Here is a 25,736-nt window from a genome sequence, read left to right as displayed (position 1 = left end):
ATCTCTCCTCCATCTTTCCCTCCTCCTACCTTCCTTTCAGTCTGTCTGCCCCCTGATTAATTCCTCCACTTCTATCTACATCAATCTCGCCGTCTTTCTCACCCTCTGTCAATCCTCCTCTTCTTTGACCTGTCTGTCCTGTATTATTTTATCCCTCCATCACCCTCTCCATCTCTCTCTGTCGGCCACTTGAAAACAGAACATCTGCCCTCGAAAAGCTGAATCATAATACACTTCAGTCACAGTTATTCTCTGTTGTTATTCAGAGAACGATCAAAGCGTAACATCTGAAAACAAAATCATTATATTGTGTTCCTTTCCGTTTCTCTCTCCCTCCAGCAGGGTAGAGGGTGCATATAGATTAGACAACAAATTTATGATGAATGTTGCTGAAACGTATTGGGAAAGGCTACAGATAGCACAGCTGCTGTATAGACAAAAACATCTGCACACTTTTGCTTTTAGAACCAATCAAAGAAGGCCATCCAGTGTGTGTGTGTGTGTGTGTGTGTGTGTGTGTGTGTGTGTGTGTGTGTGTGTCTTTGAAATAATAGCAGGACTCAGTGTTGACAGTGGCATGCAGTAATGAGCCAGTTAGCATTCCCATGGTGCACTGCAACAGGTCAATGGGCTGACATTTGCACCACCGCTGAACGCCAAGTACCCAGTGGACTTATTATCAGTGGAGAGGACACGTGCACACTAATTAACACTTTGTGTGTGTGTGTGCGTGTGTGTGCGTGCATGGGTGCTTGAATGCATGTGTGTAGTCATTAGGGCTGTCTTAAATTAGTGGAAGCAGCTATTAGACCTATTTGGCAGGGGATTTGATAAGGTTAACTGGTATAGAGTGATTGCTTTATTAAGGTGATGATGTGCTAAGCCTGGGGTGTGAGACATGGTCAGACTGATTGGGTGATGTGGGGATGGTCAGGGGCTGTGAGACTGTAGAAGTTACTATGGTAATCCTGCTGACAATCAATATCAGCTGTCTGTTCATTAGAGCTTCAACACTGTGGCAATGTGATTAGACCAGCAGATTACCTATGAGCTCAATAGGTTGTGAGACCAGACTCTAACATCAAGGGCCAGCTGCAGTCTCTCACTTCAGAGATAGTCCCTAACAACAGTTTGTGTTGTGTTGTGTTTTGAACAGGGTCAGGATCAGAATGGCTGTGGACCAGTCTCTGGGGATATAGTAACTGCTGTGTGACTGGAGGTTTGTCTGAGACACCAGAGAGAAACAAGATAAGGAGAAGAACACAGAGGAACCTTGGGGAACGTGGAGAACGTCCTGCTTCACACATAGAAACCATGATGACGCTAACAGAACGCTAACGGAACGCTCAGTGAGGTCATGTAGCTGCACTCGGACCGTCCTGCATGTGACCACACCTCCCACATCTCCTCGGCTTCTCTGATTGGCTGGTTTTGAGAGTGACGGACCAATGGAGAAGAGTGCTGAGGAGCTGAACCTCTCGTTCCTGCTGGAGCATGAGAGAGAGATTATCCTCAGTGTCCTGCAGAAGGACGAGAAACTGAGGAAGCGAGAGGAGAAGAGGATACGGTGAGGGCAGAATAAGTCTTTATCATTATGTACTCATACATCTACTACTACACCTTCTTTGATGAAGATGTTTGTCAGTGGCGATTTTAGCATGTCAATCTTGGTGGAGCAAACAAAAAATACAGGAAACGTTGAGCGGATAAGAGGCAATCCGTAATTCCGATTAAGACATTAATGAGCGAGCTAAGACGGACGTAGTCAATATAACTATTTGTTCAGCACTTTTGAAATGTACAGTGACAGAATTCAGAACATGGGCTGTTCTTACAGTATTCTCCCTGTACACCAAGTCAGAACCGTAGGATAAATAAAGGGGGCACATAAGCAGACAATGAAAGCTCTTACAATATTCAATGATTACATTTCTCTAAAACAGGCTATAGGCTACATGTGCACCACCAAGTCAGAACAGTGGGCTACTAACTGCTTACTACACAACATACACTTAGTATTACTTTCTTAGCTACAGTTTAAATATCTCCCTGACATATTACATCATTTATACAGCAGCATACAATTCCTTTTTGGACTCACCTTGTTGTGCTGTGCTCACTTGAACAGGAAGGTGACGTGACGGTCCTTGTGGGAAAAGTTTGTCATCAAACTTTGTCATCAAAGTCTGGCATTCTCTGGATTTATGGTGCTTTGAAGACAACTGGGAACTCTGAAAAAAACAAGGATGAATCATGACGTCAGTGATCTTCAGGTCGGCACTCTAGAAGCCTCTCGAGTGGCGCAGCAGTCTAAGGCACTGCATCTCAGTGCTTGAGGCGTCACTACAGACTCCCTGGTTTGATTCCAGGCTGTATCACAACTGGCCGTGATTGGGAGTCCCGTAGGGCGGTGCACAATTGGCCCAGTGTCGTCTGGGTTTGGCCGGTGTAGGCCGGCATTGTAAATAAGAATTTGTTCTTAACTGACTTGCCTAGTTAAATAAAGGTAAAAAAAAAAAGAGGCCAGAGTTCCCGACTTGGATGACCGTTCAAAACATATTTTCCCATTCGGAACTCATTTCCAGTTGTCTTGAACTCACTGAAGTCTGAGCTTTCCCAGTTCCGAGTTTCCAGTTGTTTTGAAAGCGGCAGAAGTCGTGCTGGATTGACAGGATAGCCAATGTATTCAACCTTTTCTGGCTCATGGTGTTGCATGTGAATGTTTATCCTTTTAAGCTTGGAAAAGAGACCCTTAAACCCAGACTTGGACCACGCACCCTCTCCACTGAATAGCAGGCTAGTGATTGCTTTGCAACGCTTGCAGTTAGCCACTGATTCCTTCCAAACCACTCATTGTTGAATTTGCGATTTCCAACTTTTCATGTCCAATGGCCAATGAGCATGATACGTTTTATCTATAATTTCTCTTCATGTGACAAGGATTGAAAAGGATTTGCCAGTAGATTGTCGACTTGATTCATGATGATGACTGCTTGACTAGCTTGCTAGCTAAGATTTTGAAAGTATAATGTTGACATGATCAGTCCAATCAAAGCTACGGTAAATATAACATGATTTGACATCTTGTTATCTGTGGCCAATAACCTTGAGCCTTCTTGGATGGATACTTCTAATGTAAATATATGGCATCACCCAGGGCGCTTGAATTTTCGAGCTCTCCCTGTAGATTTTGCGGTGATGTAGCGTTTAGCTAAACAGGTGGGGCTCAAAACAGGTGAGGCTCTGCCCCACCTGCCCTGAATGACGGTTGCCACTGATGTTGATGATGATTTTTTTGTTGTAATCATCATCATTATTCGTACCTCTACAATCACAATACGACCACATCATCACAACTACTACAATCATGGTCATAATCATTAGTGACAATGACAAACTTAATAAGTGTTCTTCCTTTGTTTCTCCCTGTTGTAGGAAGCTGAAGAATGAGCTGGTGGAGATCAGGCGTAAGGGTTTGCGACGCCCCCAGGAGGTTGGGGAGCGTCAATGCGCCCGCTGCCTGAAGGGCCTGGGCCTGATCTTCGACCGCGGGGAGCTCTGTGAGGAGTGCCTACAGCGCGTCTGCAGCGACTGCCGCGTGATGCCCCCTGAAGGAAAGCAGTGGAAGTGCTCCATCTGCGCCAAAGTCTCGTGAGTCTTGGCAAAGGCATCAGGTCATGGTTTAGCACCAGTAACCGTTCTGTGTGTGTATGTGTGTATGTATTTTTTTAATGAATGACAGATGCTTCCTATTTATTTTCAATCACTCTGCATTTATCTTCATTTGCTCTGTGACATCCTTTTCAGGGCGTTTTGACATCACCTTTAGAGACAGTTAAAGCCAGGGTTAAAGTTGGGAGGTCAGTGAATTGTACAGGGGTCAGAGGTCAGGGGACTCTGTCTGATGGTGTCTCTGATTGACAGAGAGCTGAAGGTGGTGACCGGGGAGTGGTTCCTGGAGGAGCGGTCCAAACGGTTTGACCAGGGGGCGGTGCTCAGCAGTGATGTTATCAAACAGTCTATCATGAGCAGCCCCGCTGGAAGCCCCCACAGGAAGTCCCCAGCGCCAGGCGACACAGTCCACACACCTGAGAGGCCTGACAAGTCCAAATCAGGAAGAAGCGCCGTAAGGAACCTGGTGGATGGTGCCAAGAGGAAAGGGAAAGGGTGAGAAACACACACAGGTACTGTATGTACACACACAGGGTTGAGCTGGATTACTTCAACATATAATCAGTTGGAAATTACAGATTGGCAATTTACAATTTAATCAATGACACAGGAGAAGATCACTGCACAGAGTTAATATGATGACTAGTCTACTACACAGGCAGGTGGAGAATGGGCCATCATCAGAGAATGTGTTTCCCATTGCATTCTGACTGGTTGGGTTAGTAGGCTTCCAGGACACACCTGGCCCACTGGCCACTCAACACACAGTTTTCTGGACTCCAATGAGACAAAGATTTATCACATTATCATATTGATATTTGATTAAGTAATCCAAAATGTAATCAGCATCTGGCCTGATTACAGCTACTTAATTTGTGTAATCTGATTACTTAATGTAATCATTTACGTAATGTAATCAATTACTACAGTCTTAGAATAAAAGGTGCTATCTAGAACCTAAAAGGGTTCTTTGGCTGTTCCCATATAGGAGAACCAAAAATAGTTCTACCTGGAACCAAAAAGTGTTATCCTATGGGGACAGCCAAAGAACCCTTTTGGAACCCTTTTTTCTAAGAGTGTACCCAACCCTGCAACACACACGCGTACACACAGACACACACACACAAATGCACACGCACACACACTGACGTATCACACACACACCACAGGCTGATTTGTAAAATTATCAGCTGTGTGTTGAATCCCAGGATGCGGATGGAAAAGAGGGGCAGCTGTCCCAGCCTGAAGCCAGAAAACGAGGTGGACGGTGGGAGTGTGTTTCCTTCTGTCCCCAACACAGACACATACAGTGTACACAGCGCCCGGTCCGCACCACGCTCCACAACCTGCTCTGCACCTCACTCACACAGGTGAGGCCAAACCACCAAACCACACCCATACAAGTAAAAACATTTTTTTAAAGGTTTTATTGTCACATACACCGTGGGCACATCTCCATTGTCTATAGTGGCTTATTGACTTAATCTCCTTCATTTACACTCATTTGAAGTTACAGGATAGGTGAAAGCAGCACATCTGTTTTAGGCAATAACTAAAGCTGTAGAGATTGGGTGTGACGAGAAGATGATTGATGACCAGTGGTTAAATTGAAAGTACTAACCCTAAACCTAGAATGGTAATTCAATCGAGTACAGGCTTAACTGAATGAACAACAAAGATGGAATGCAATATTACATTTAAATAGTTTGGGGAATGGCCTTGTCTCCGAGGGAAGATCCTCTGAGCCAGATAATGTGATGGCAGGTAGTTGACATATAAATACATCCAAAGATTTACGCCCATTGGTGAATATGGTGTAATTGCAGAACACAATTCGGGGTGTTTCTTGATGTGGGTGTTCCCTGATATCAGGAAACGCCAATTGATACCTGTCAATGGTCAGTTCCGATATCATGAGACTGATGGTTTCTCGACACAGATGAATTGTTTACATAGCAGGTTAGGATAACTAACGTGACAGGTTAGGATAATTAACACAGCAGGTTAGGTGAATTAGCGTCGCAGGTTAGGAAATTTAGGTTAATGTTAGGAAAAGGGTTAGGGTTAGCTACAATGCTACAGTTGTCTACAACTGTTGTCCCCGACACGAAAGAAACAGCCACAGACCAATGGCGAGCATCAATGGGTGTAGCTTGATATCAAGAAACGCCTATATCAGAAAATGCCCCTAATTGCGCTCTGAATTACACCCTTCTCCCATTGGTTGAGAGAGAGGAAGGTGATAATTGCAAGAGTGAGCCCATAGGTTGAACAGCAATCATGAGGAATGTGCATTATTGTGCAGTGCTTATAGGCTATATAATACATTTGTCTCCATTCCCACTATACCTGTATAATAGGAAACAAAGTTAATTATGTTATGCTGACTGGATGAAGTTAAACGAGCATTCAGACCAGCCTTCCTGTTTGAACTTTTGTAAACTACATTACATTGTAATTACATCAATAAGCCTTAATCCTAACCCCAACCCTAACTCTAACCCTAGAATGGTAATACATTGTACTTACAGCAGTAACCCTAGCCATAAGCCAAACCCAAACCGTTGCTTCATGTCAACACCCTGATCCAACCCTGACCCTGATCATCAGAATCTCAAATGTGTTATTCCAGTGTGTATGATGTGTAATGTGATGGTTTGTATTCTGTGTTGTCCTCAGGGGTAGTACTGTGTAATGTGATGGTGTGTATTCTGTCTTGTCCTCAGGGGTAGTGCTGTGGTTCTGGAGACCTCAGGGTTCCCTACTGTACCCAACAACCTACGCTCCCAAACCCCGGAGAGGGACAGGTTCCCTACACCCAGCAGCAAGAGCAGGAGGGTCAGGGTCAGCTACCCAACAGACACACACACACACATATTTTCATGCACTCATAAACACACACACACACACTCATAGAATGTGTGATTTTTAACATACCTCTGTCTGTGTGTGTGTGTATGTGTGTGCAGCCGGAGGGAGCGGAGAGCGTGGCTAGTTTCCGCTCCAGTGACAGCGTATTTGACAAGATGTCCGACACTGTCCCCGGGCAAGGCAGGACAGAGTCTGGCACCACCACCCCCACCATCGCTGTCTCCAGGGCCTCTGTGTCATCAGGTATCGTCATGACAACACACTCCTCACACCTCCACCATGTGTGTATGTGAACACCAAATTCACTTGTTTACTGAGTTTGAATCTGACAGGGGAGCATGAAGAAGATGAAGATGAAGCATTTAATGTCATGGTTTTTATGGAGGTGTGTCAGAAGGTTAGGAAGTGTTCTATTAGATTGGGAGCAATGGAGCCTGGTCCTTCGATCGTCAGGGAGAGTTGTAGCACCTTGTAAAGGATGGAGTTTACGCATTAAACTATCACTAACACTGCCAAGGGCATAAGTCATTACAGCTCCTATGTTGCTCTCACCCTCTGCCTCTCTCTCTCTCCTCTTTCTTTCTTTCTTTCTTTCTTTCTTTCTTTCTTTCTTTCTTTCTTTCTTTCTTTCTTTCTTTCTTTCTTTCTTTCTTTCTTTCTTTCTTTCTTTCTTTCTTTCTTTCTTTCTTTCTCACTCTCTCTCGATTGCTCTCTTACACTCACACCCACTCTCCTCTTCTTGTTTCTCATTGTCTCCCTCCCTACATTTCCTCTCTCCTCCCTTTCTCTCTTTGCCCTTTTCTCTACTCAGACACCTTTCTCATCTCACCCAGTAACAGCTGGCTGTTGTAGCAGCATATGGCGCTCTGTCACATGTTAGCATTTCATAACAACTCTAATTAATGTCATTAGGCATGGCTGTGAAAGTACTGAGGAGAACTGTCTGTATGTGTGGCTGTGGGAAGGTAATACCTTGTCACTCCCTCCTCTCATCTCTCTCTCACTTTCCATCTCTCTCTTGCTCTCTCTCTCTCTCTCTCTAGATCGTAGTCGTTCTGAGGTGGACCTGTCTGTTCCTGGTTCTGCAAGTGATGAGGCCCTCAGTCTGAGGAGCCGCTCTGTCCCTGGGCTCAATGACACGGTACACACACACACACAAGGCTCCCATCTTTTGTGTCCATCTCTAAGGCAATATAATCACACAGCAAATTGTCCAGTGTTACATAGTGTTGATTTTTCAGTGTAACATTTCTAGTGTTGATTCAGGTGTTAAATTAACTCTGTAAGTGTTAAATTAACACTCATTGGTTTAACATAACCCCAGTGTTGGTGTTAAAGTGGAACTGACAGCATTTTAGCAAGGTGGTAAGGGTAGGCAACAACACGTCTGCCACGCTGATCCTCAACACTGGGGCCCCTCAGGGGTGCGTGCTTAGTCCCCTCCTGTACTCCCTGTTCACCCACGACTGCGTGCCCAAACACGACTACAACACCATCATTAAGTATGCTGACGACACAACAGCCTGACCACCGACAACGATGAGACAGCATATAGGGAGGAGGTCAGAGACCTGGCAGTGTGGTGCCAGGATAACAACCTCTCCCTCAATGTGAGCAAGACAAAGAAGCTGATCGTGGACTACAGGAAAAGGCGGGCGGAACAGGCCCCCATTAACATCGACGGGGCTGTAGTGGAGCGGGTCGAGAGTTTCAAGTTCCTTGGTTTCCACATCACCAACTAACTATCATGGTCTAAACACACCAAGACAGTCGTGAAGAGGGCACGACAACACCTTTTCCCCCTCAGGAGACTGAAAAGATTTGGCATGGGTCGCCAGATCCTTCAAAAGTTCTACAGCTGCACCATCGAGAGCATCCTGACCGGTTGCATCACCGCCTGGTATGGCAACTGCTCGGCATCTGACCGTAAGGCGCTACAGAGGGTAGTGCGTACGGCCCAGTATATCACTGGGGCCAAGCTTCCTGCCATCCAGGACCTATATACTAGGCGGTGTCAGAGGAAAGCCCAAAACATTGTCAAAGACTCCAGTCACCCAAGTCATAGACTGTTCTCTCTGCTACTGCACGGCAGCTTCTACCCCCAAGCCAATAGACTGCTGAACAATTAATCAAATGGACCGTGGATTGTCCCGGGCTTGTGACTGTCTAGATCCCTACTGTTTGTTGCTGTTTTCAATTTTCAAATTTTTTTGCGACCTGCCCTCTCTGGAATTGCGGGGAGTAACAGCGTAGCCTACATTGCTACCATGACAAAGACCAAAGCCGGTGGGAGTACCGTTGAAGACAGTGGTGTCTCTCTATAACAGATGAAGGATCTTTTAAATGAACAAAAATAGTTCTACAAGCAGTTGTTACAACAACAAGAAAAAAGCTTCAAGTGTTGTGTCCAAATACTGGTGAAGTCAACTAATAAAAGAATGGACGACCTGACCAGAGAGGTCCAGGACCTGAAGAACAGTTTGCAGTTCTCACAGGGTCAACTCAATGAGTTTAAACAGCAAAACAGCAAGATGACAACAATCTGTAAATCATTAAGAGAGGGGACATCAGTTCTGTATGTGAATCCATGATAACAATGACAGAGAAATCTGATTATCAAGGGACAATCAAGGCGGATCAACATTGTTGTAGACGGAATTGCAGAATCTTCACATGAGACCTGGACGGAGTCTGAGGACAAAGTGAGGGAAATGATCTCGGGATGGACCACAGGAAGATTGAGTTGGAGCGCTCCCACAGGACTGGAAAACCCACCACCGGCCCAGGTGACAGGCCCAGGCTGAAAGTCGTCAAGTTCCTGAGGTTCAAGGACAGGTAGCGGTTCTTGAAATAGCCAAGAACTTGAGGGGAACGCACATCTTCCTCAACAACGACTATCCTGAGGCTGTGCGCAAGAAGAGAAAAAAACTTATCCCGGCCATGAAAGCTGCCAGAGCGTGTGGGGACATTGCTTACATCTGATATGACAGGCTTATTGTCCACCCTCCCTCCCAAAAGCCTAGAAGGGATGAGAGAGCCGGGCCTATGGGTTCGTAGCTTTAACCCCGCAACACACACACTTACACACACCAAATAATTAATGGACTGCTAAATGTATGTTGGTTTTTTTCTCTTGCTTTGTTTGTTCTTTTCTCTGAGAAGCTTCCCGGGAAAGGGCTGAAAATAGCCCATATTAATATATGTAACCTTAGAAATAAGGTTAATGAAATCAATAACTTGCTAACATTAGATAACATTCATATATTAGCCATTTCTGAGGCTCACTTAGATAATTCCTTTGATGATACAGCAGTAGCAATACAAGGATATAACATCTATAGAAGAGAAAGGAATGCTTATGGGGGAGGTGTTGCTATGTATATTCAGAGCCATATCCCAGTGATCACAATATAGTGCCTATATCTAGGAGAACCAAGGTTCCAACAGCTGGGCCTAAAATAGTGTATAAGAGATCATACAAAAGTTTTTGCTGTGACTCTTATGTGGATGATTTAAAAAATATGTTTTGGTCTGATGTGACTAATAATGAGCATCCAGACACTGCACTCCATGGATTGATGAGGAATTGAAAAACTGTATGGTTGAAAGAGATGGGGCAAAAGGAGTGGCTAATAAATCTGGCTGCACATCTGACTGGCTGACTTACTGCAAATGGAGAAATTATGTGACTAAACTTAACAAAAAGAAGAAGAAACTGTATTATGAAGCCAAGATCAATGATATAAAGAATGATGGAAAAAAACTTTGCCGTACTTTAAGTTAAATTATGGGCAGAAAGACAAATTCAACTACATCTTTCAGCGAATCAGATGGCTTATTTATTACAAAACCTTTTGATGTTGCCAATTATTTTAATGATTTCTTCATTGGCAAAGTGGGCAAATTTAAGCAGAAAATGCCAACAACGAACAGTGAGCCATCGTATTCATGAATTTAAAAAAACTAATAGTGAAAGAAAAGCATTGTAAGTTTGAATTTTGTCAAGTTAGTGTGGGACAAGTGGAAAGATTATTGTTATCGATCAATAATGACAAACCTCCTGGCATTGACAACTTGGAAGGCTACTGAGAATGGTAGCTGACTCTATGGCCACTCCTATCTGTCATATCTTTAATCTCAGTCTAGAGGAAGATGTGTGTCCTCAGGCCAGGAGGGGAGCCAAAGTCATTCCGCCCAAGAGTGGTAAAGCGGCCTTTACTGGTTCTATCAGCAGACCAATCAGCTTGCTGCCAGCTCTTAGCAAACTGTTGAAAAAAATGGTGTTTGACCAAATACAATGCTATTTCTCTGTAAACAAATTGACAACAGACTTTCAGCATGCTTATAGAGAAGGGCACTGAACATGTACTACATGTAGCTCAATTGGTAGAGCATGGCGCTTGTAATGCCAGGGTAGTGGGTTCGATCCCCGGGACCACCCATACGTAAAAATGTATGCACACATGACTGTAAGTCGCTTTGGATAAAAGCGTCTGCTAAATGGCATATTATTATTATTATTACACTGACACAAATGACTGATGATTGGTTGAAATAAATTGATAATAAGAATATTGTGGGAGCTGTACTGTTAGATTTCAGTGCAGCCTTTGATATTATTGACCATAACCTGTTGTTGAGAAAATTTATGTTTTATGGCTTTTCAACCTCAGATTCAGAGCTACACTATATATACAAACGCTGGAAAATAGTAAATAGGCATTTCAATGTAATAGATTTAGCCGGTGGTAGCTTGTGGAATAGACACCGGCTGGAATGCGGTTTTAACCAATCAGCATCCAGGATTAGACCCACCCGTTGTATAATGAGGATTATAAACTGGGTGGTTCGAGCCCTGAATGCTGATTGGCTGACAGCCTTGGTACACTATATATACAAAAGAATGTGGACACCACTTCAAATTAGTGGATTCGGCTGACAGGTGTATAAAATCGAGCGCACAGCCATGCAATTTCCATAGACAAACATTGGCAGTAGAATGGATATTACTGAAGAGCTCAGTGACTTTCAAAGTGGCACCGACATAGGATGCCACCTTTCTAACAAGTCAGTTCGTCAAATTTCTGCCCTGCTAGAGCTGCCCCAGTCAACTGTAAGTGCTGCTATTGTGAAGTGGAAACATCTAGGAGCAACAACAGCTCAGCCGCGAAGTGGTAGGCGATACAAGCTCACAGAACGGGACCGCCGAGTCCTGAAGCGTCTAGTGCGGAAAAGTTGTCTGTCCTCGGTTGCAACACTCACTACTGAGTTCCAAACTGCCTCTGGAAGCAAAGTCAGCACAAGAACTGTTCGTTGGGAGCTTCATGAAATGGATTTCCATGGCCAGGCAGCCGCACACAAGCCTAAGATCACCATGCACAATGCCAATCGTCGGCTGGAGTGGTGTAAAGCTCGCCGCCATTGAACTCTGGAGCAGTGGAAACGAGTTCTCTGGAGTGATGAATCACTCTTCACCATCTGGCACTCAGACGGACGAATCTGGGTTTGGCGGATGCCAGGAGAACGCTACCTGCCCGAATGCATAGTGCCAACTGTAAAGTTAGGTGGAGGAGGAATAATGGTCTGGGACTGTTTTTCATGGTTCGGGCTAGGCCCCTTAGTTCCAGTGAAGGGAAATCTTCATGCTACAGCAAACAATGACATTCTAGACGATTCTGTGCTTCCAACTTTGTGGCAACAGTTTGGGAACGGCCCTTTCCTGTTTCAACATGACAATGCCCCCGTGCACAAAGCGAGGTCCATACAGAAATGGTTTGTCGAGATCGGTGTTGAAGAACTTGACTGGCCTGCACAGAGCCCTGACCTCAACCCCACCGAACACCTTTGGGAATAAATGGAACTCCGACTGCGAGCCAGGACTAATCGCCCAACATCAGTGCCCGACCTCATTAATGGCTGAATGGAAGTCCCCGCAGCAAAACAAATCAAATTGTATGAGCCGAATATAACAGGTGTAGACCTTTAAAAATAAGAAATTAAAGTAACAAATAATTAAAGAGTAGCAGTAAAATAACAATAGAGAGGCTATATACAGGGGGTACCGGCACAGACTCAATGTGCGGGGGCACCGGTTAGTTGAGGTAATTGAGGCAATGCAAATAGTGTGGGTAGCCATGTGATTAGATGTTCAGGAGTCTTATAGCTTGGGGTTAGAAGCTGTTTAGAAGCCTCTTGGACCTAGACTTGGTGCTCCGGTACCGCTTGCCGTGCGGTAGCAGAGAGAACAGTCTATGACTAGGGTGGCTGGAGTCTTTGACAATTTTTAGGGCCTTCCTCTGACACCGCCTGGTATAGAGGTCCTGGATGGCAGGAAGCTTGGCCCCAGTGATGTACTGGGCCGTACGCACTACCCTCTGTAGTGCCTTGCGGTCGGAGGCCGAGCAGTTGCCATACCAGGCGGTGATGCAACCAGTCAGGATGCTCTCGATGTTGCAGCTATAGAACCTTTTGAGGCTCTGAGGACCCATGCCAAATCTTTTCAGTCTCCTGAGGGGGAATAGGTTTTGTCGTGCCCTCTTCACGACTGTCTTGGTGTGCTTGGACCATGTTAGTTTGTTGGTGATGTGGACACCAAGGAACTTGAAGATCTCAACCTGCTCCACTACAGCCCCGTCGATGAGAATGGGGGCATGCTCGGTCCTCTTCTTTTTCCTGTAGTCCACAATGATCTCCTTTGTCTTGATCACGTTGAGGGAGAGGTTCTTGTCCTGGCACCACACTGCCAGGTCTCTGACCTCCTCCCTATAGGCTGTCTCGTCGTTGTCGGTGATCAGGCCTACCACTGTTGTGTCATCGGCAAACTTAATGATGGTGTTGGAGTCGTGCCTTGCCATGCAGTCATAAGTGAACAGGGAGTACAGGAGGGGACTGAGCACGCACCCCTGAGGGGCCCCCGTGTTGAGGATCAACATGGCGGATGTGTTGTTACCTACCCTTACCACCTGGGGGCAGCCCATCAGGAAGTCCAGGATCCAGTTGCAGAGGGAGGTATTTAGTCCTTTAGCTTGCTGATGAACTTTGAGGGCACTATGGTGTTGAACGCTGATGTGTAGTCAATGAATAGCATTCTCACATAGGTGTTCCTTTTGTCCAGTTGTGAAATGGCAGTGTGGAATGCAATAGAGATTGCATCATCTGTGGGTCTGTTGGGGCGGTATGCAAATTGGAGTGGGTCTAGGATTTCTGGGATAATGGTGTTGATGTGAGCCATGACTTTCAAAGCACTTCATGGCTATAGACGTGAGTGCTACGGGTCGCTAGTCATTTAGGCAGGTTACCTTTGTATTCTTGGGCACAGGGACTATGGTGGTCTGCTTGAAACATGTTGGTATTACAGACTCAGACAGGGAGAGGTTGAAAATGTCAGTGAAGACACTTGCCAGTTGGTCAGCGCATGCTCGGAGTACACGTCCAGGTAATCTGCCTAGCCCTGCGGCCTTGTGAATGTTCAGCTGTTTAAAGGTCTTACTCACATCGCCTATGGAGAGCGTGATCACACAGTGGTCCGGAACAGCTGATGCTCTCATGCATGTTTCAGCGTTACTTGCCTCGAAGCGAGCATAGAAGTAACTTAGCTTGTCTGGTAGGCTCGTGCCACTGGGCAGCTCGAGGCTGTGCTTCCCTTTGTAGTCTGTAATAGTTTGCAAGCCCTGCCACACTGCCAACGAGCGTCAGATCCGGTGTAGTACGATTCGATCTTAGTCCTGTATTGACGCTTTGCCTGTTTGATGGTTCGTGGGAGGGCAAAGCTTCCGGATTAGAGTCCCGCTCCTTGAAAGTGGCAGCTCTACCATTTAGCTCAGTGCGGATGTTGCCTGTAATCCATGGCTTCTGGTTGGGGTATGTACGTACAGTCACTGTGGCAACGACATCATCGATGCACTTATTGATGAAGCCAGTGACTGATGTGGTGTACTCCTCAATGCCATCGGAAGAATCCCAGAACATATTCCAGTCTGTGCTAGCAAAACAGTCCTGTAGCTTAGCATCTGCATCATCTGACCACTTTTTTATTGACCAAGTCACTGGTGCTTCCTGCTTTAGTTTTTGCTTGTAAGCAGGTATCAGGAGGATAGAATTATGGTCAGATTTGCCAAATGGAGGGCGAGGGAGCGCTTTTTACGCGTCTCTGTGTGTGGAGTAAAGGTGGTCTAGAGTTTTTTCCGCTCTGGTTGCACATTTAACATGCTGGTAGAAATTAGGTAAAACGGATTTAAGTTTCCCTGCATTAAAGTCCCCGGCCACTAGGAGCGCCGCCTCTGGATGATCGTTTTCCTTTTTGCTTATGGCCGTATACAGCTCATTGAGTGCGGTCTTAGTGCCAGCATCGGTTTGTGGTGGTAAATAGACAGCTATGAAGAATATAGATGAAAACTCTCTTGGTAGATAGTGTGGTCTACAGCTTATCATGAGATACTCTACCTCAGGCGAGGTAATGTTCCAACACCTAGTGGAAAGCCTGTTATATCAGCAAAAGGGGGACCATCTCCATATTAATGCCCATGATTTTGGTATGAAATGTTTGACGAGCAAGTATCCACATACTTTTAGCCATGTAGTGTACTACCAGACACAAATGAGAGAACACCTCACTGACAATTTTAGAGTCGCGCTAGCAGAGCTGGTTAGGCTGTTACATGTTATCTAGAGCGTTCGTGATTAACTAAACATTTTTTTGTCTACATTTACTGAAACCGGTCATATACAGCGGGTGTTGCGTGTTCCTCAATTCATCAGTTATTCTGCACTAGCAGAGTGAATTTGCGAACGCAAGAGATATGCTAACTGGACAAAAGTTGTTCAAGTTCTTGCTAGCTAACCAAATGACACCTGCATCTCGAGCTGTGTATAGCCACCGAAAAACAATATGAGGGGAAATATTCAGTCGCTCACCCACTCCTCTAATGACATGACATCCTCCTAGCAGCTAGCTAGCTATCTAGCTAATGTTAGGCTCCATGTTTTTAGCTTGATACATAAATAGATATGCTAGCCTATTAGCCACGTTATGATTGACTTGTGATCATTGCCCTTGCTAGTTTGATTGTATTGACATTCCCAGCCTTAGTTACATTCGTCCGTTTATGTCCAAAATATTGAGTCATTGAAACTGAAACAGTGCATCCCGAATGGAGGCAGCAAACAATGTACCAGGCCAGCTGTGATTTACAACCTGGTAGCAATATTTTTTGGACTACCAAGACATGTACCGGTATTGGTGAATTATATTAATCATGCACTGAACTGCATCAGTCTATTCTGCCAACAATGCCTTAGTGTACGTCATGGAATGTTGAGTCAAATAGGACCTATTTTTAAAATCTCTTATAAAGTTGGTTTTGTGCCATAAACTGGGAATTTGATATTTTTGACTGATATTATGTCTGTCTGTTTGTTTCATATCTGCAAAGTAGTTAAAATGCTGTCAGTTCCACTTTAATAACAAGTGTTTAGTGTGAGAGTTGAATTGTGTCAGTTTTTACTCTATCATATTTCCCAGCATGCTCTACTGCAGTTAGATTTTTTTGCATTGTTTTTACTATCGGTGTTTTTGCATGTACATTGATTGATTGATTAATCTTATGCTACACAGCAAATGTTCCAGTGTTAAATCAACTCTGACAGTGTTAAATGTAACACTGGGCCAGTGTCTTAACGGGTCCACACGTTTGAGTGTTAAATTAACACTGTGCTTAGTGCTGACGCTGTTACACTTTGTCAGTGTTAGGGAATTAACACTTTCAGTGTTATGCAATAACACCATTGGTGCAAACTATACACACTTCCTAGTGTTAATTCCCTAACACTGACAAAGTGTAACAGCGTGGTAATTTAACACTGGTCTGTCTGATTAACACAACTGTATGAATGAGATATGAGCTTCAATAAGGAGCCCAGTTAGGAGTTAATTAGTGAGTGTAGGCTCACATCAAAACCTGCTCGGTAGCAGGGCTGAAGGCTGTGTGGTGAAGCAGGTGTAGATCTTAACCACTGGCTTAGGGTCACTACTCCTCCGTATTTACTGTAAGTGTGCATTTGAATAAGCAGTCTGATCTGTCTACACGTGTGAGTACACACACTCACACACATGCACAGGCACACACGCACGCGCACACACAGACTCGCAAAGAGCTCAAAGACAGTATGTGTGATGAGTGGGTCATCTTATTAACCCACTATGTCCTGACCTGTCTGATTGAATTTAAAGTTGCCACAGGGAACAGACTGATATGATACGTTGACACTGTATGGCCTCCTTACTGAGAATCTACATAGAGATTGAATGGGCTGATGTCTCCTCTGATGGTTTCTGTGTTCCACAGGAGTTTAATAATGATGAGAAAGACGAGGACATTGATGCTCTGATGTCGGCACACAGCAAGGCCACCAGCCGACGCGTGAGCAGCGCTATGTCCACGGTAATACCCTGTGGTATCGCTAACACACAATGCTCAAAACAATTACTCTGTCATACTCTGGCACACAGACAGACAGAGTGACATACACACAGACAGACTGGCACACACATCCACACACACACACACACACAGAGAAAGAGTCCATAAAGAGGGATGAGTGTGAACTGTGTCAACAGGGCCAGTGGCCCCAGGGCTGAGGAACAGCAGGGCAGTGTCACAAACACAGCTCACAGCAGAGCTCACATATACAGTGGGGAGAACAAGTATTTGATACACTGCCGATTTTGCAGGTTTTCCTACTTACAAAGCATGTAGAGGTCTGTAATTTTTATCATAGGTACACTTCAACTGTGAGAGACGGAATCTAAAACAAAAATCCAGAAAATCACATTGTATGATTTTTAAGTAATTAATTTGCATTTTATTGCATGACATAAGTATTTGATACATCAGAAAAGCAGAACTTAATATTTGGTACAGAAACCTTTGTTTGCAATTACAGAGATCATACGTTTCCTGTAGGTCTTGACCAGGTTTGCACACACTGCAGCAGGGATTTTGGCCCACTCCTCCATACAGACCTTCTCCAGATCCTTCAGGTTTCGTGGCTGTCGCTGGGCAATACGGACTTTCAGCTCCCTCCAAAGATTTTCTATTGGGTTCAGGTCTGGAGACTGGCTAGGCCACTCCAGGACCTTGAGATGCTTCTTACGGAGCCACTCCTTAGTTGCCCTGGCTGTGTGTTTCGGGTCGTTGTCATGCTGGAAGACCCAGCCATGACCCATCTTCAATGCTCTTACTAAGGGAAGGAGGTTGTTGGCCAAGATCTCGCGATACATGGCCCCATCCATCCTCCCCTCAATACGGTGCAGTCGTCCTGTCCCCTTTGCAGAAAAGCATACCCAAAGAATTATGTTTCCACCTCCATGCTTCACGGTTGGGATGGTGTTCTTGGGGTTGTACTCATCCTTCTTCTTCCTCCAAACACGGCGAGTGGAGTTTAGACCAAAAAGCTCTATTTTTGTCTCATCAGACCACATGACCTTCTCCCATTCCTCCTCTGGATCATCCAGATGGTCATTGGCAAACTTCAGACGGGCCTGGACATGCGCTTGCTTGAGCAGGGGGACCTTGCGTGCGCTGCAGGATTTTAATCCATGACGGCGTAGTGTGTTACTAATGGTTTTCTTTGAGACTGTGGTCCCAGCTCTCTTCAGGTCATTGACCAGGTCATGCCGTGTAGTTCTGGGCTGATCCCTCACCTTCCTCATGATCATTGATGCCCCACGAGGTGAGATCTTGCATGGAGCCCCAGACTGAGGGTGATTGACCGTCATCTTGAACTTCTTCCATTTTCTAATAATTGCGCCAACAGTTGTTGCCTTCTCACCAAGCTGCTTGCCTATTGTCCTGTAGCCCATCCCAGCCTTGTGCAGGTCTACAATTTTATCCCTGGTGTCCTTACACAGCTCTCTGGTCTTGGCCATTGTGGAGAGGTTGGAGTCTGTTTGATTGAGTGTGTGGACAGGTGTCTTTTATACAGGTAACGAGTTCAAACAGGTGCAGTTAATACAGGTAATGAGTGGAGAACAGGAGGGCTTCTTAAAGAAAAACTAACAGGTCTGTGAGAGCCGGAATTCTTACTGGTTGGTAGGTGATCAAATACTTATGTCATGCAATAAAATGCAAATTAATTACTTAAAAATCATACAATGTGACAGTTGAAGTGTACCTATGATAGACATTACAGACCTCTACATGCTTTGTAAGTAGGAAAACCTGCAAAATCGGCAGTGTGTCAAATACTTGTTCTCCCCACTGTAGATACAGCACTTGCTAGGAGCCAGGTCCATTAGTCTAAACTCGCAGGTTTTTTGTTAAATACTGTATTACAGTATGTATAGCATATGTATGTATGCTATGCACTCGTAGAACCTGGGTTCACAACATTTTAATTTATTTTCTCACAACACATTTTGCCACTGGGATAATAAAGGGCACGATTGGTAGATTTTTTAAACATACTGGCTTAATATACAGTACTTACAGTATAAGAACATACACAGCAAATTCTTCAGTGTTAGATCAACACTGAGAGTGTTACATTTAACACACTGGGGTTCTTTTACACCAATGAGTGTTAATTTAATACTGAAAAATCAACGGTAGGTAACACTGGCCAATTTGCTATGTACTGTCATTGCTGGCTTATCTACGTATTTATGCCACTGAAACCCCCTCAGTGTTATTCTGAGACATTGCTATGTTAACAAGAGACAAACACATCCCCTGCCTGTCTGACATTTATGATTTCACCCCAGACATGACTAACAACATTAATTCTGACCGTGGGATCTGCTCCCAATAACAGCAGAGGTGGAGGCCCATGATTACGGAGATTATTCAGATGAATGGTGACTGGCTTCTGTGAATCTCCCTGCTCGAAAATAATATATGAATAGAACACAATGTTTAATGATTGCTGTGTTAGGGATGGATATGGGTGGATGAGGGAAACACACACACACAAAATAGATATCTACAGCAACAATTATTCCTATAATGTTCATGTACACTATGAGTAATATTCATCATAACTGAAGCCCAGAAAGGTTGCTCCTCATTTTATCCACTAAAACACATTTACATTTTAGTCATTTAGCAGACGCTCTTATCCAGAGCGACTTACAGTTAGTGAGTGCATACATCTTTTCATACTGGCCCCCCATGAGAATCGAACCCACAACCCTGGCGTTGCAAGCGCCATGCTCTACCAACTGAGCACCCATTGCTCTACCCAGACCTGTTGCTTTGGTCCAAGCACCTGTGTGTAGTTGCCTTTGATATTTACTGGTGCTGTCAGCCTGCTTTGTCCGTCCCTGTTTATTCATATTTACCCCGGAGGAGATCTAATCAGCTCCTACTTCATCTGATAATCACCATGGCAACCCTGCTAGATTCTGTTTTGTGTCACAGCGTCTGGTGATGGGGTGTCTGGGGTTTCTGCTCTTGTACTTTGGGTCTTTCCTCTTGTCTCTGTCCTCTTTACACTTTCACAAGTATCACCTCTCTTCCCTCCTCTCTCCCTCCTTTCTCCCTACTTCTCTGTCTCCTCCTCCCCCTGCTGGCTCTGGTCTATTCTTCCTCTGGCTGCTAGTCTTCTACTCCTGGCTCAGAGAGAAAATGGGGCTACCTCAGTGTCCCTGGCGACTCGGACGCAGAGACTGTGAGTCCTTGCCTCCTTGTGTGTGCATGCTTGCATGTGTGTGCCCCACTTATTGTGAATATATTTCCACCAAGCAGTGCCGCTCTGCTCCAATCGCTGCCACTTACTGCCTAAATTGGTCATTCATCATACTGGCTCATTCTATGACATAAATTAGATCATCTTTAGGATTTTACATTCGCCAGCCAGACCCATCTCACATCAAATGACTCAATCTGTCCATTCTGCATTTTTACCTTCAGAAAGACTAAAGGCTATCCAGGCCTCCATCTGTCTTACTCTCTTCCTGTCCTCTCCTCCTTTTCCCTCCACTTCTTTTTTAAATGTCCCCCTGCTCTGGCTGTCCTCTTCTCTCTCCCTCATCTGTTCTGATTCTCTACCCCGATCCTCTACTTCTTTGTCCTCCATTCTGTTATTTTCCTCTCCCATCTCCCCCCTCCTCTATTACACTCTTTTAATTGTTTTGCTGTCTCCTACCCCTCACTTGCTCTCTCACTACCCATCTCCTCTCTCTTTTCCCTCTCCTCTCTATTCTATCTAACCTCTCTACCCTTCTCTCGCCCCCTCTCCCCTCCTCTTCCCCCTCTCTTCTCCTCACAGAGTAGTCTGAACAGTATGATGAGTATGTACAGTGAGACCGGTGACTATGGCAACGCCAACGTGAGCGGGGAGCTGCTGTTGAACATCAGCTACAGCTATAAGACAGGCGCGCTCAATGTCCTGGTGAAAGAGTGTCGCAACCTGGCCACTGGGGATGAAAGGAAGCAACGCACAGACGCGTAAGGGCACACACGTACACACTGAAGAACCAACACTCTAAGAACAAAAAAGGTGCTATCTAGCACCAAAAAGGGTTATTCGGCTGTCCCCACAGGAGAATCCTTTAAAGAACCCATTTTGGTTCCAGGTAGAACCCTTTTGGTTCTTAGTTGTAATGATGTCATGTCATAGTATTGTGTGGACCAGGGGAGAGTTAGTAGATAAGTGGTTTGGTGCCACGGAGTCTGCATTCCTTATGTCAGAGTAGATTACTGATGTTGATCTTAGAATAATTGATGGACAGGATATAGAGACAGGGGTAAAGGGTAATAACATCAAAGAATGGGAGTGCCCATGGAGGGTTACCGGATGTTCGTGGAGAGACTTGTAACAGAGTGTATATATAGAGAGAGTGGATCTTTGTTCTGGAGTTAGGAAGATGGCAGAGGCAGGGCTATGTCTGTTATAACTAACCATGGTACCATATTAAATATATTATATAAACTCCCCATCAAAAGTGTCTAAGTACATCCTTACATTCGTAATCACTTGATACCCTAGAAACTCATCATAACATTAGTAGAACCCTTTTGGGAATAGAGTTCTACCTGGAACCAAAAAGGGTCTTACATGGTACCAAAAAGGGTTCTCCTATGGGGACAGCCACAGAACCCTTTTGGAATCCTGTTTTCTAAGAGTGTATGCTTACTGTGCCTACAGTTTAAAGAAATTACACAAACACACACACACACTAAATTATCACATATTCACACTTAAAAAAGAACACACCTCTAACAGCACAGTCCCTGACCGTCAGCTCAACTAGAACCAATCTATGACTGAAGTGTGAACTCATCATGATCCACAATGACTGTGACAGTCATGGTATGATAGAAAAACCTTAGTGAAGCCCTGGGGTGATCATATGGATACATGTCCTCCTCTGGAGTGTGGCTGAATGACTGTGTCTTCCATTGGCAGTTATGTGAAGGCTTACCTTCTCCCAGACAAGTCTCGCCAGAGCAAGAGGAAGACCAGCATCAAGACCAACACAATCAACCCTGTGTTCAATGAGAACCTCAGGGTAAGGGAGTGTTTGTGTGCACGTATGAAAAGGTGTATAGCTTGGGAGACAGTAATATGTAATGAGTTTGTTTTTGTGATCATGAGAATGTGTATCAAGTTGCCTGAAGAAAGAGTGTGTGTGTCATTAGTAGTCAGTCAGCAGGTGTTCATATTTAAAGAAATGAAGCTTGCACACTATATGCTCCTCCCATGTGTTTTCATTAACCTGCACCACAATACCTAGTGTTTCAGCCTTCGTAGCCTTCAATAGCCTTCATCAAGGCCCTGGTGAGCATGTTTTATTCCTGTATGAGCATCGGCAGGAAATGTGTTTTGGTACTTAGTCCTACTCTCCATCCGTCTCTCTCGCCTGTGCTGTGTAGTATGTGATCAGCCACTCCCAGTTGGAGACGCGGACACTGCAGCTGTCTGTGTGGCACCACGACCGCTTCGGTCACAACAGCTTCCTTGGGGAGGTGGAGTTGACCTTTGACTCCTGGGAGTTTGACACCAACATGGAGGAGTGGTACTCTCTGCAGCCTAAGGTATCCTGTGTGCAGATGGACAATAGCGTATATGTGTGGATTTATACTGTATGTACTGTATGTGTGTAAGTGGTAAATGCTGTAAGTACAGTATGTTTGTTCTATGTGCAGCTGGACAGTAGTATGGACTCCACGCAGTATAAAGGGGAGCTGACTGTCGTTCTGAAGTACATCCCTGCAGAGAAGAACCTCATGCTACCCCTGGACCAAGTCCAAGGTACTCCACAATTACCCCCTCTGTTTTACCTGCCCCCAGCCCAGCACTAACACACCTGATTCAACTAATTGATTAAAGATGTTGATAAACGGAACCCTTTTGTCCTCTCCTCCTCTCAGTGAAGAAAGGCTTTCTGAAAGGAAAGAAGACCAGCATCAAGCTGCCCAAAGGAGGCATGGTGGAGTTGCTGGTCAAGGAGGCCAAGAACCTGACCGCTGTCAAGTCTGGAAGCACCTCGGACCCCTTTGTGAAAGGGTGAGACGGGTGCACCCATTTAGTTTCATGTAGAGACCAATTTCTTTCAATCAGCCTACATTCCTAGGACCTACTATCTACCTTCTTCCTATTCCTCTGACAGTTTTGTATTTCTTGTTTCCTGTCTCTGCATCTGTTCAGGTACCTGCTCCCTGACTACAGTAAGTCCACCAAGCACAAGACGGCGGTGGTGCGTCGCACGGTCAACCCTCAGTGGAACCACACCTTTACTTACTGTGGCCTGCAGGCTGGAGACTTGAACAACGTGTGTCTGGAGCTCACCGTCTGGGATAAGGAGGCTCTGGCCAGCAACGTCTTCATGGGGGGAGTCCGACTCAACGGAGGGACAGGTCTGTATGTCTTTTCTCTTCTTTTCTCCTCTCAGAAGTTTATGGTGATTTGTAGCATATTCAGTCAGCATAACGCTGTAGGGATATGGAGTGTATACAACAGATAGTGATTATCTATTGTCTCCCTACAGGCCAGAGCTATGGGAACGAGGTGGACTGGATGGACTCGTACGGAGAGGAACAGCGGCTATGGCAACGCATGATTGACAACCCAGAGGTCCCCCAGGAGTGTACACTGTTGCTGAGGTCCAGCATGTGCAAGCACAACACATGAGAGGGAGGGAGAGAGAAAGAGAAGGAGAGAGGCAGTTGGAAAGACAGAGGGAAACAGAGAAAGGTGGCAGAGAGGGGAGAAAAAGTGGAAGAGAACAAAAGAAAGAGAAGGACAGTGGTTGAGAGTACTAAATGTCCATGCGCTATCCCGCAATAAAAGGCTGATGACATCACCCCACTTCCTTTGAACCCTAACCACTGAGCCACCCTGATCCTACACTGGGGTTCATGGTCCTCTACCTGGTTAAGTGCACAACCAGTCATGCCTTACATACACATGGCCATACCCTTCCCTCCAAAGCATCCAGCCAAGACCAAGCACTACTACTACTACTACAACTACTACTAATACCACTGTACATTATGACATATATGTAACATAATGAACAAGCACGTGCCATTGTATGATCTGATCTGACTCCTGGTTTCCACTATGCATATACAGTATGGGTGTGTGGGGGAACATGTCCTTGTCTCTGTAGTTTATTTACAACACTCTCCTCTCCCTGTGATGAGACCATGAGGTAGAACATGTCCTTATTCCCAGATCTAGGATTAGATTGCCTTGACCTGCTCCGAACTATAACCATTAGGGGGAAGTTAACATATCTGACCCTGTGTCAGTGGTTCAAGATAGCTTCTACCTACCCTCATAAGGTAACTACTCCAAAGGCACTTTGGGTTTGTTGCATGCGGAGGAGATTTAAACATTCCAATAGAATACTGTACAATGACAATTAGGGTATGTTCAAGACTGCGATGTTTCATGCAATAATTGTATTATGCAACATTTTGAACTGATAATCACCCGTTTCAAATTGTTGCACAATTGCATTGTAACTGATCCTGAACACACCAATAGTTTTACTGTTGTCTTGATAAAGCACATATTAAGATTAGAACAGCACAAATAATACTCACTTCATCATCAGACGTTTTTGGACCTAACTTTGTGTGGAAACAGAGATTAAGGTGGAAATCTAACCAGAGATCCATCAGCACCAAATTGCTGATCGAAATGTATTGTGTCAAATGTGGAATAGAGAGTCAGGGCAGTTCTATCTGCAACACTGAAAACGTTTAGCCCCAGGAGCCTTGAGGAGATGGGAGGATTGTGTGTTCCAGGGTGAGTCAGTGACCAGTCCACCCTCTGTCTGTGACTCACTGAATAGAGCACATCCGTCAGAGTGTCTGTACCTGTAAGTCAGGCCACTGTGACCCGTCTGTCCCTGCAACCTCCCTGGATGAGTAATAACACTTCTAGTATCCCCCCCGTAAGTGGTTTCGGAGTCTTGGGATGCATCCCAAATGGTACCCTGTTCCCTTTAAAGTGCACTAGTAGAGCACTATAAAGGGAATAGGCCAGTAATCAAAGGTCGCTGGTTCGAATCTCCGAGCCGACTAGGTGAAAAATCTGTCGATGTGCCCTTGAGCAAAGCACTTAACCCGAATTGCTCCTGTAAGTCACTCTGGATAAGAGTGTCTGCTAAATGACAAGAAATGGAAACGGAATAGGGTACCATTTGGGCCGCAGACTTTGTCTCGGTATACAGTCATATCTTACTGTGGTGCCATTCTTTCTGTGGAATGCTAAGTCTGCACATTCGTCATTGTCTGAGTTCCTATTATGCTCTGAATTCCGAGGGTAAACAACCATTGAAAAGTACAGAATAATAATGACACTATTTAAATGGTATTTAGTGTATAGATGAGTTGCGTGCAATACCCTGCTACTGAAGAAACACCAGACGTGTCTAACAGCATGTTACTGTCTCTGTTTTAATGTCCTCTCATTCAAAACTAGATTGATTTGACATTGGAATGTGACTGAATCCATCTCTTATTTTGGTTGCAATGTGTTATCAGAATATTTTGAAGTAATAAACCACACATATCATACCTCAGATGATTTCTATGTATGTTTAGAACAGACTTGCTTTTCTGTGCGGAATGTAACTGTGCGTGTCTGACCGGGTAAGTGTTCATGTGTGTATTTTCATTCACACAGCACCTATCTATCCTGAGGGTAAAAGTATGAATTTTTTTCTGTCATTACAAAAGACA

At 44.8% G+C, this 25,736-nt stretch overlaps 1 protein-coding gene across 1 annotated transcript; it reads left to right on the top strand.

The window, feature by feature from the left end:
- Positions 1-1,448: 1,448 nt before the first annotated feature.
- Positions 1,449-25,502, top strand: LOC311129640 (synaptotagmin-like protein 5; the record flags this gene model as incomplete). Its single annotated transcript, XM_084161996.1, has 16 exons — positions 1,449-1,567; positions 3,436-3,651; positions 3,925-4,167; positions 4,881-5,042; positions 6,399-6,516; positions 6,642-6,786; positions 7,587-7,684; positions 16,887-16,982; positions 20,140-20,208; positions 20,809-20,987; positions 21,949-22,051; positions 22,416-22,577; positions 22,689-22,794; positions 22,914-23,049; positions 23,191-23,399; positions 23,531-25,502. The coding sequence occupies 16 exons, from the start codon at positions 1,449-1,451 to the stop codon at positions 23,671-23,673; spliced, it is 2,304 nt and encodes a 767-aa protein (XP_084018122.1). The 3' UTR covers positions 23,674-25,502.
- Between the last annotated feature and the right edge of the window lie 234 nt (positions 25,503-25,736).

This window comes from Coregonus lavaretus (assembly GCF_964263955.1).
Source record: "Coregonus lavaretus genome assembly, chromosome: 5".
Lineage (NCBI taxonomy): Eukaryota > Metazoa > Chordata > Actinopteri > Salmoniformes > Salmonidae > Coregonus > Coregonus lavaretus.
Note: the sequence above shows the minus strand (reverse complement) of the source record. Positions and strands in the feature narration are given on the sequence as shown.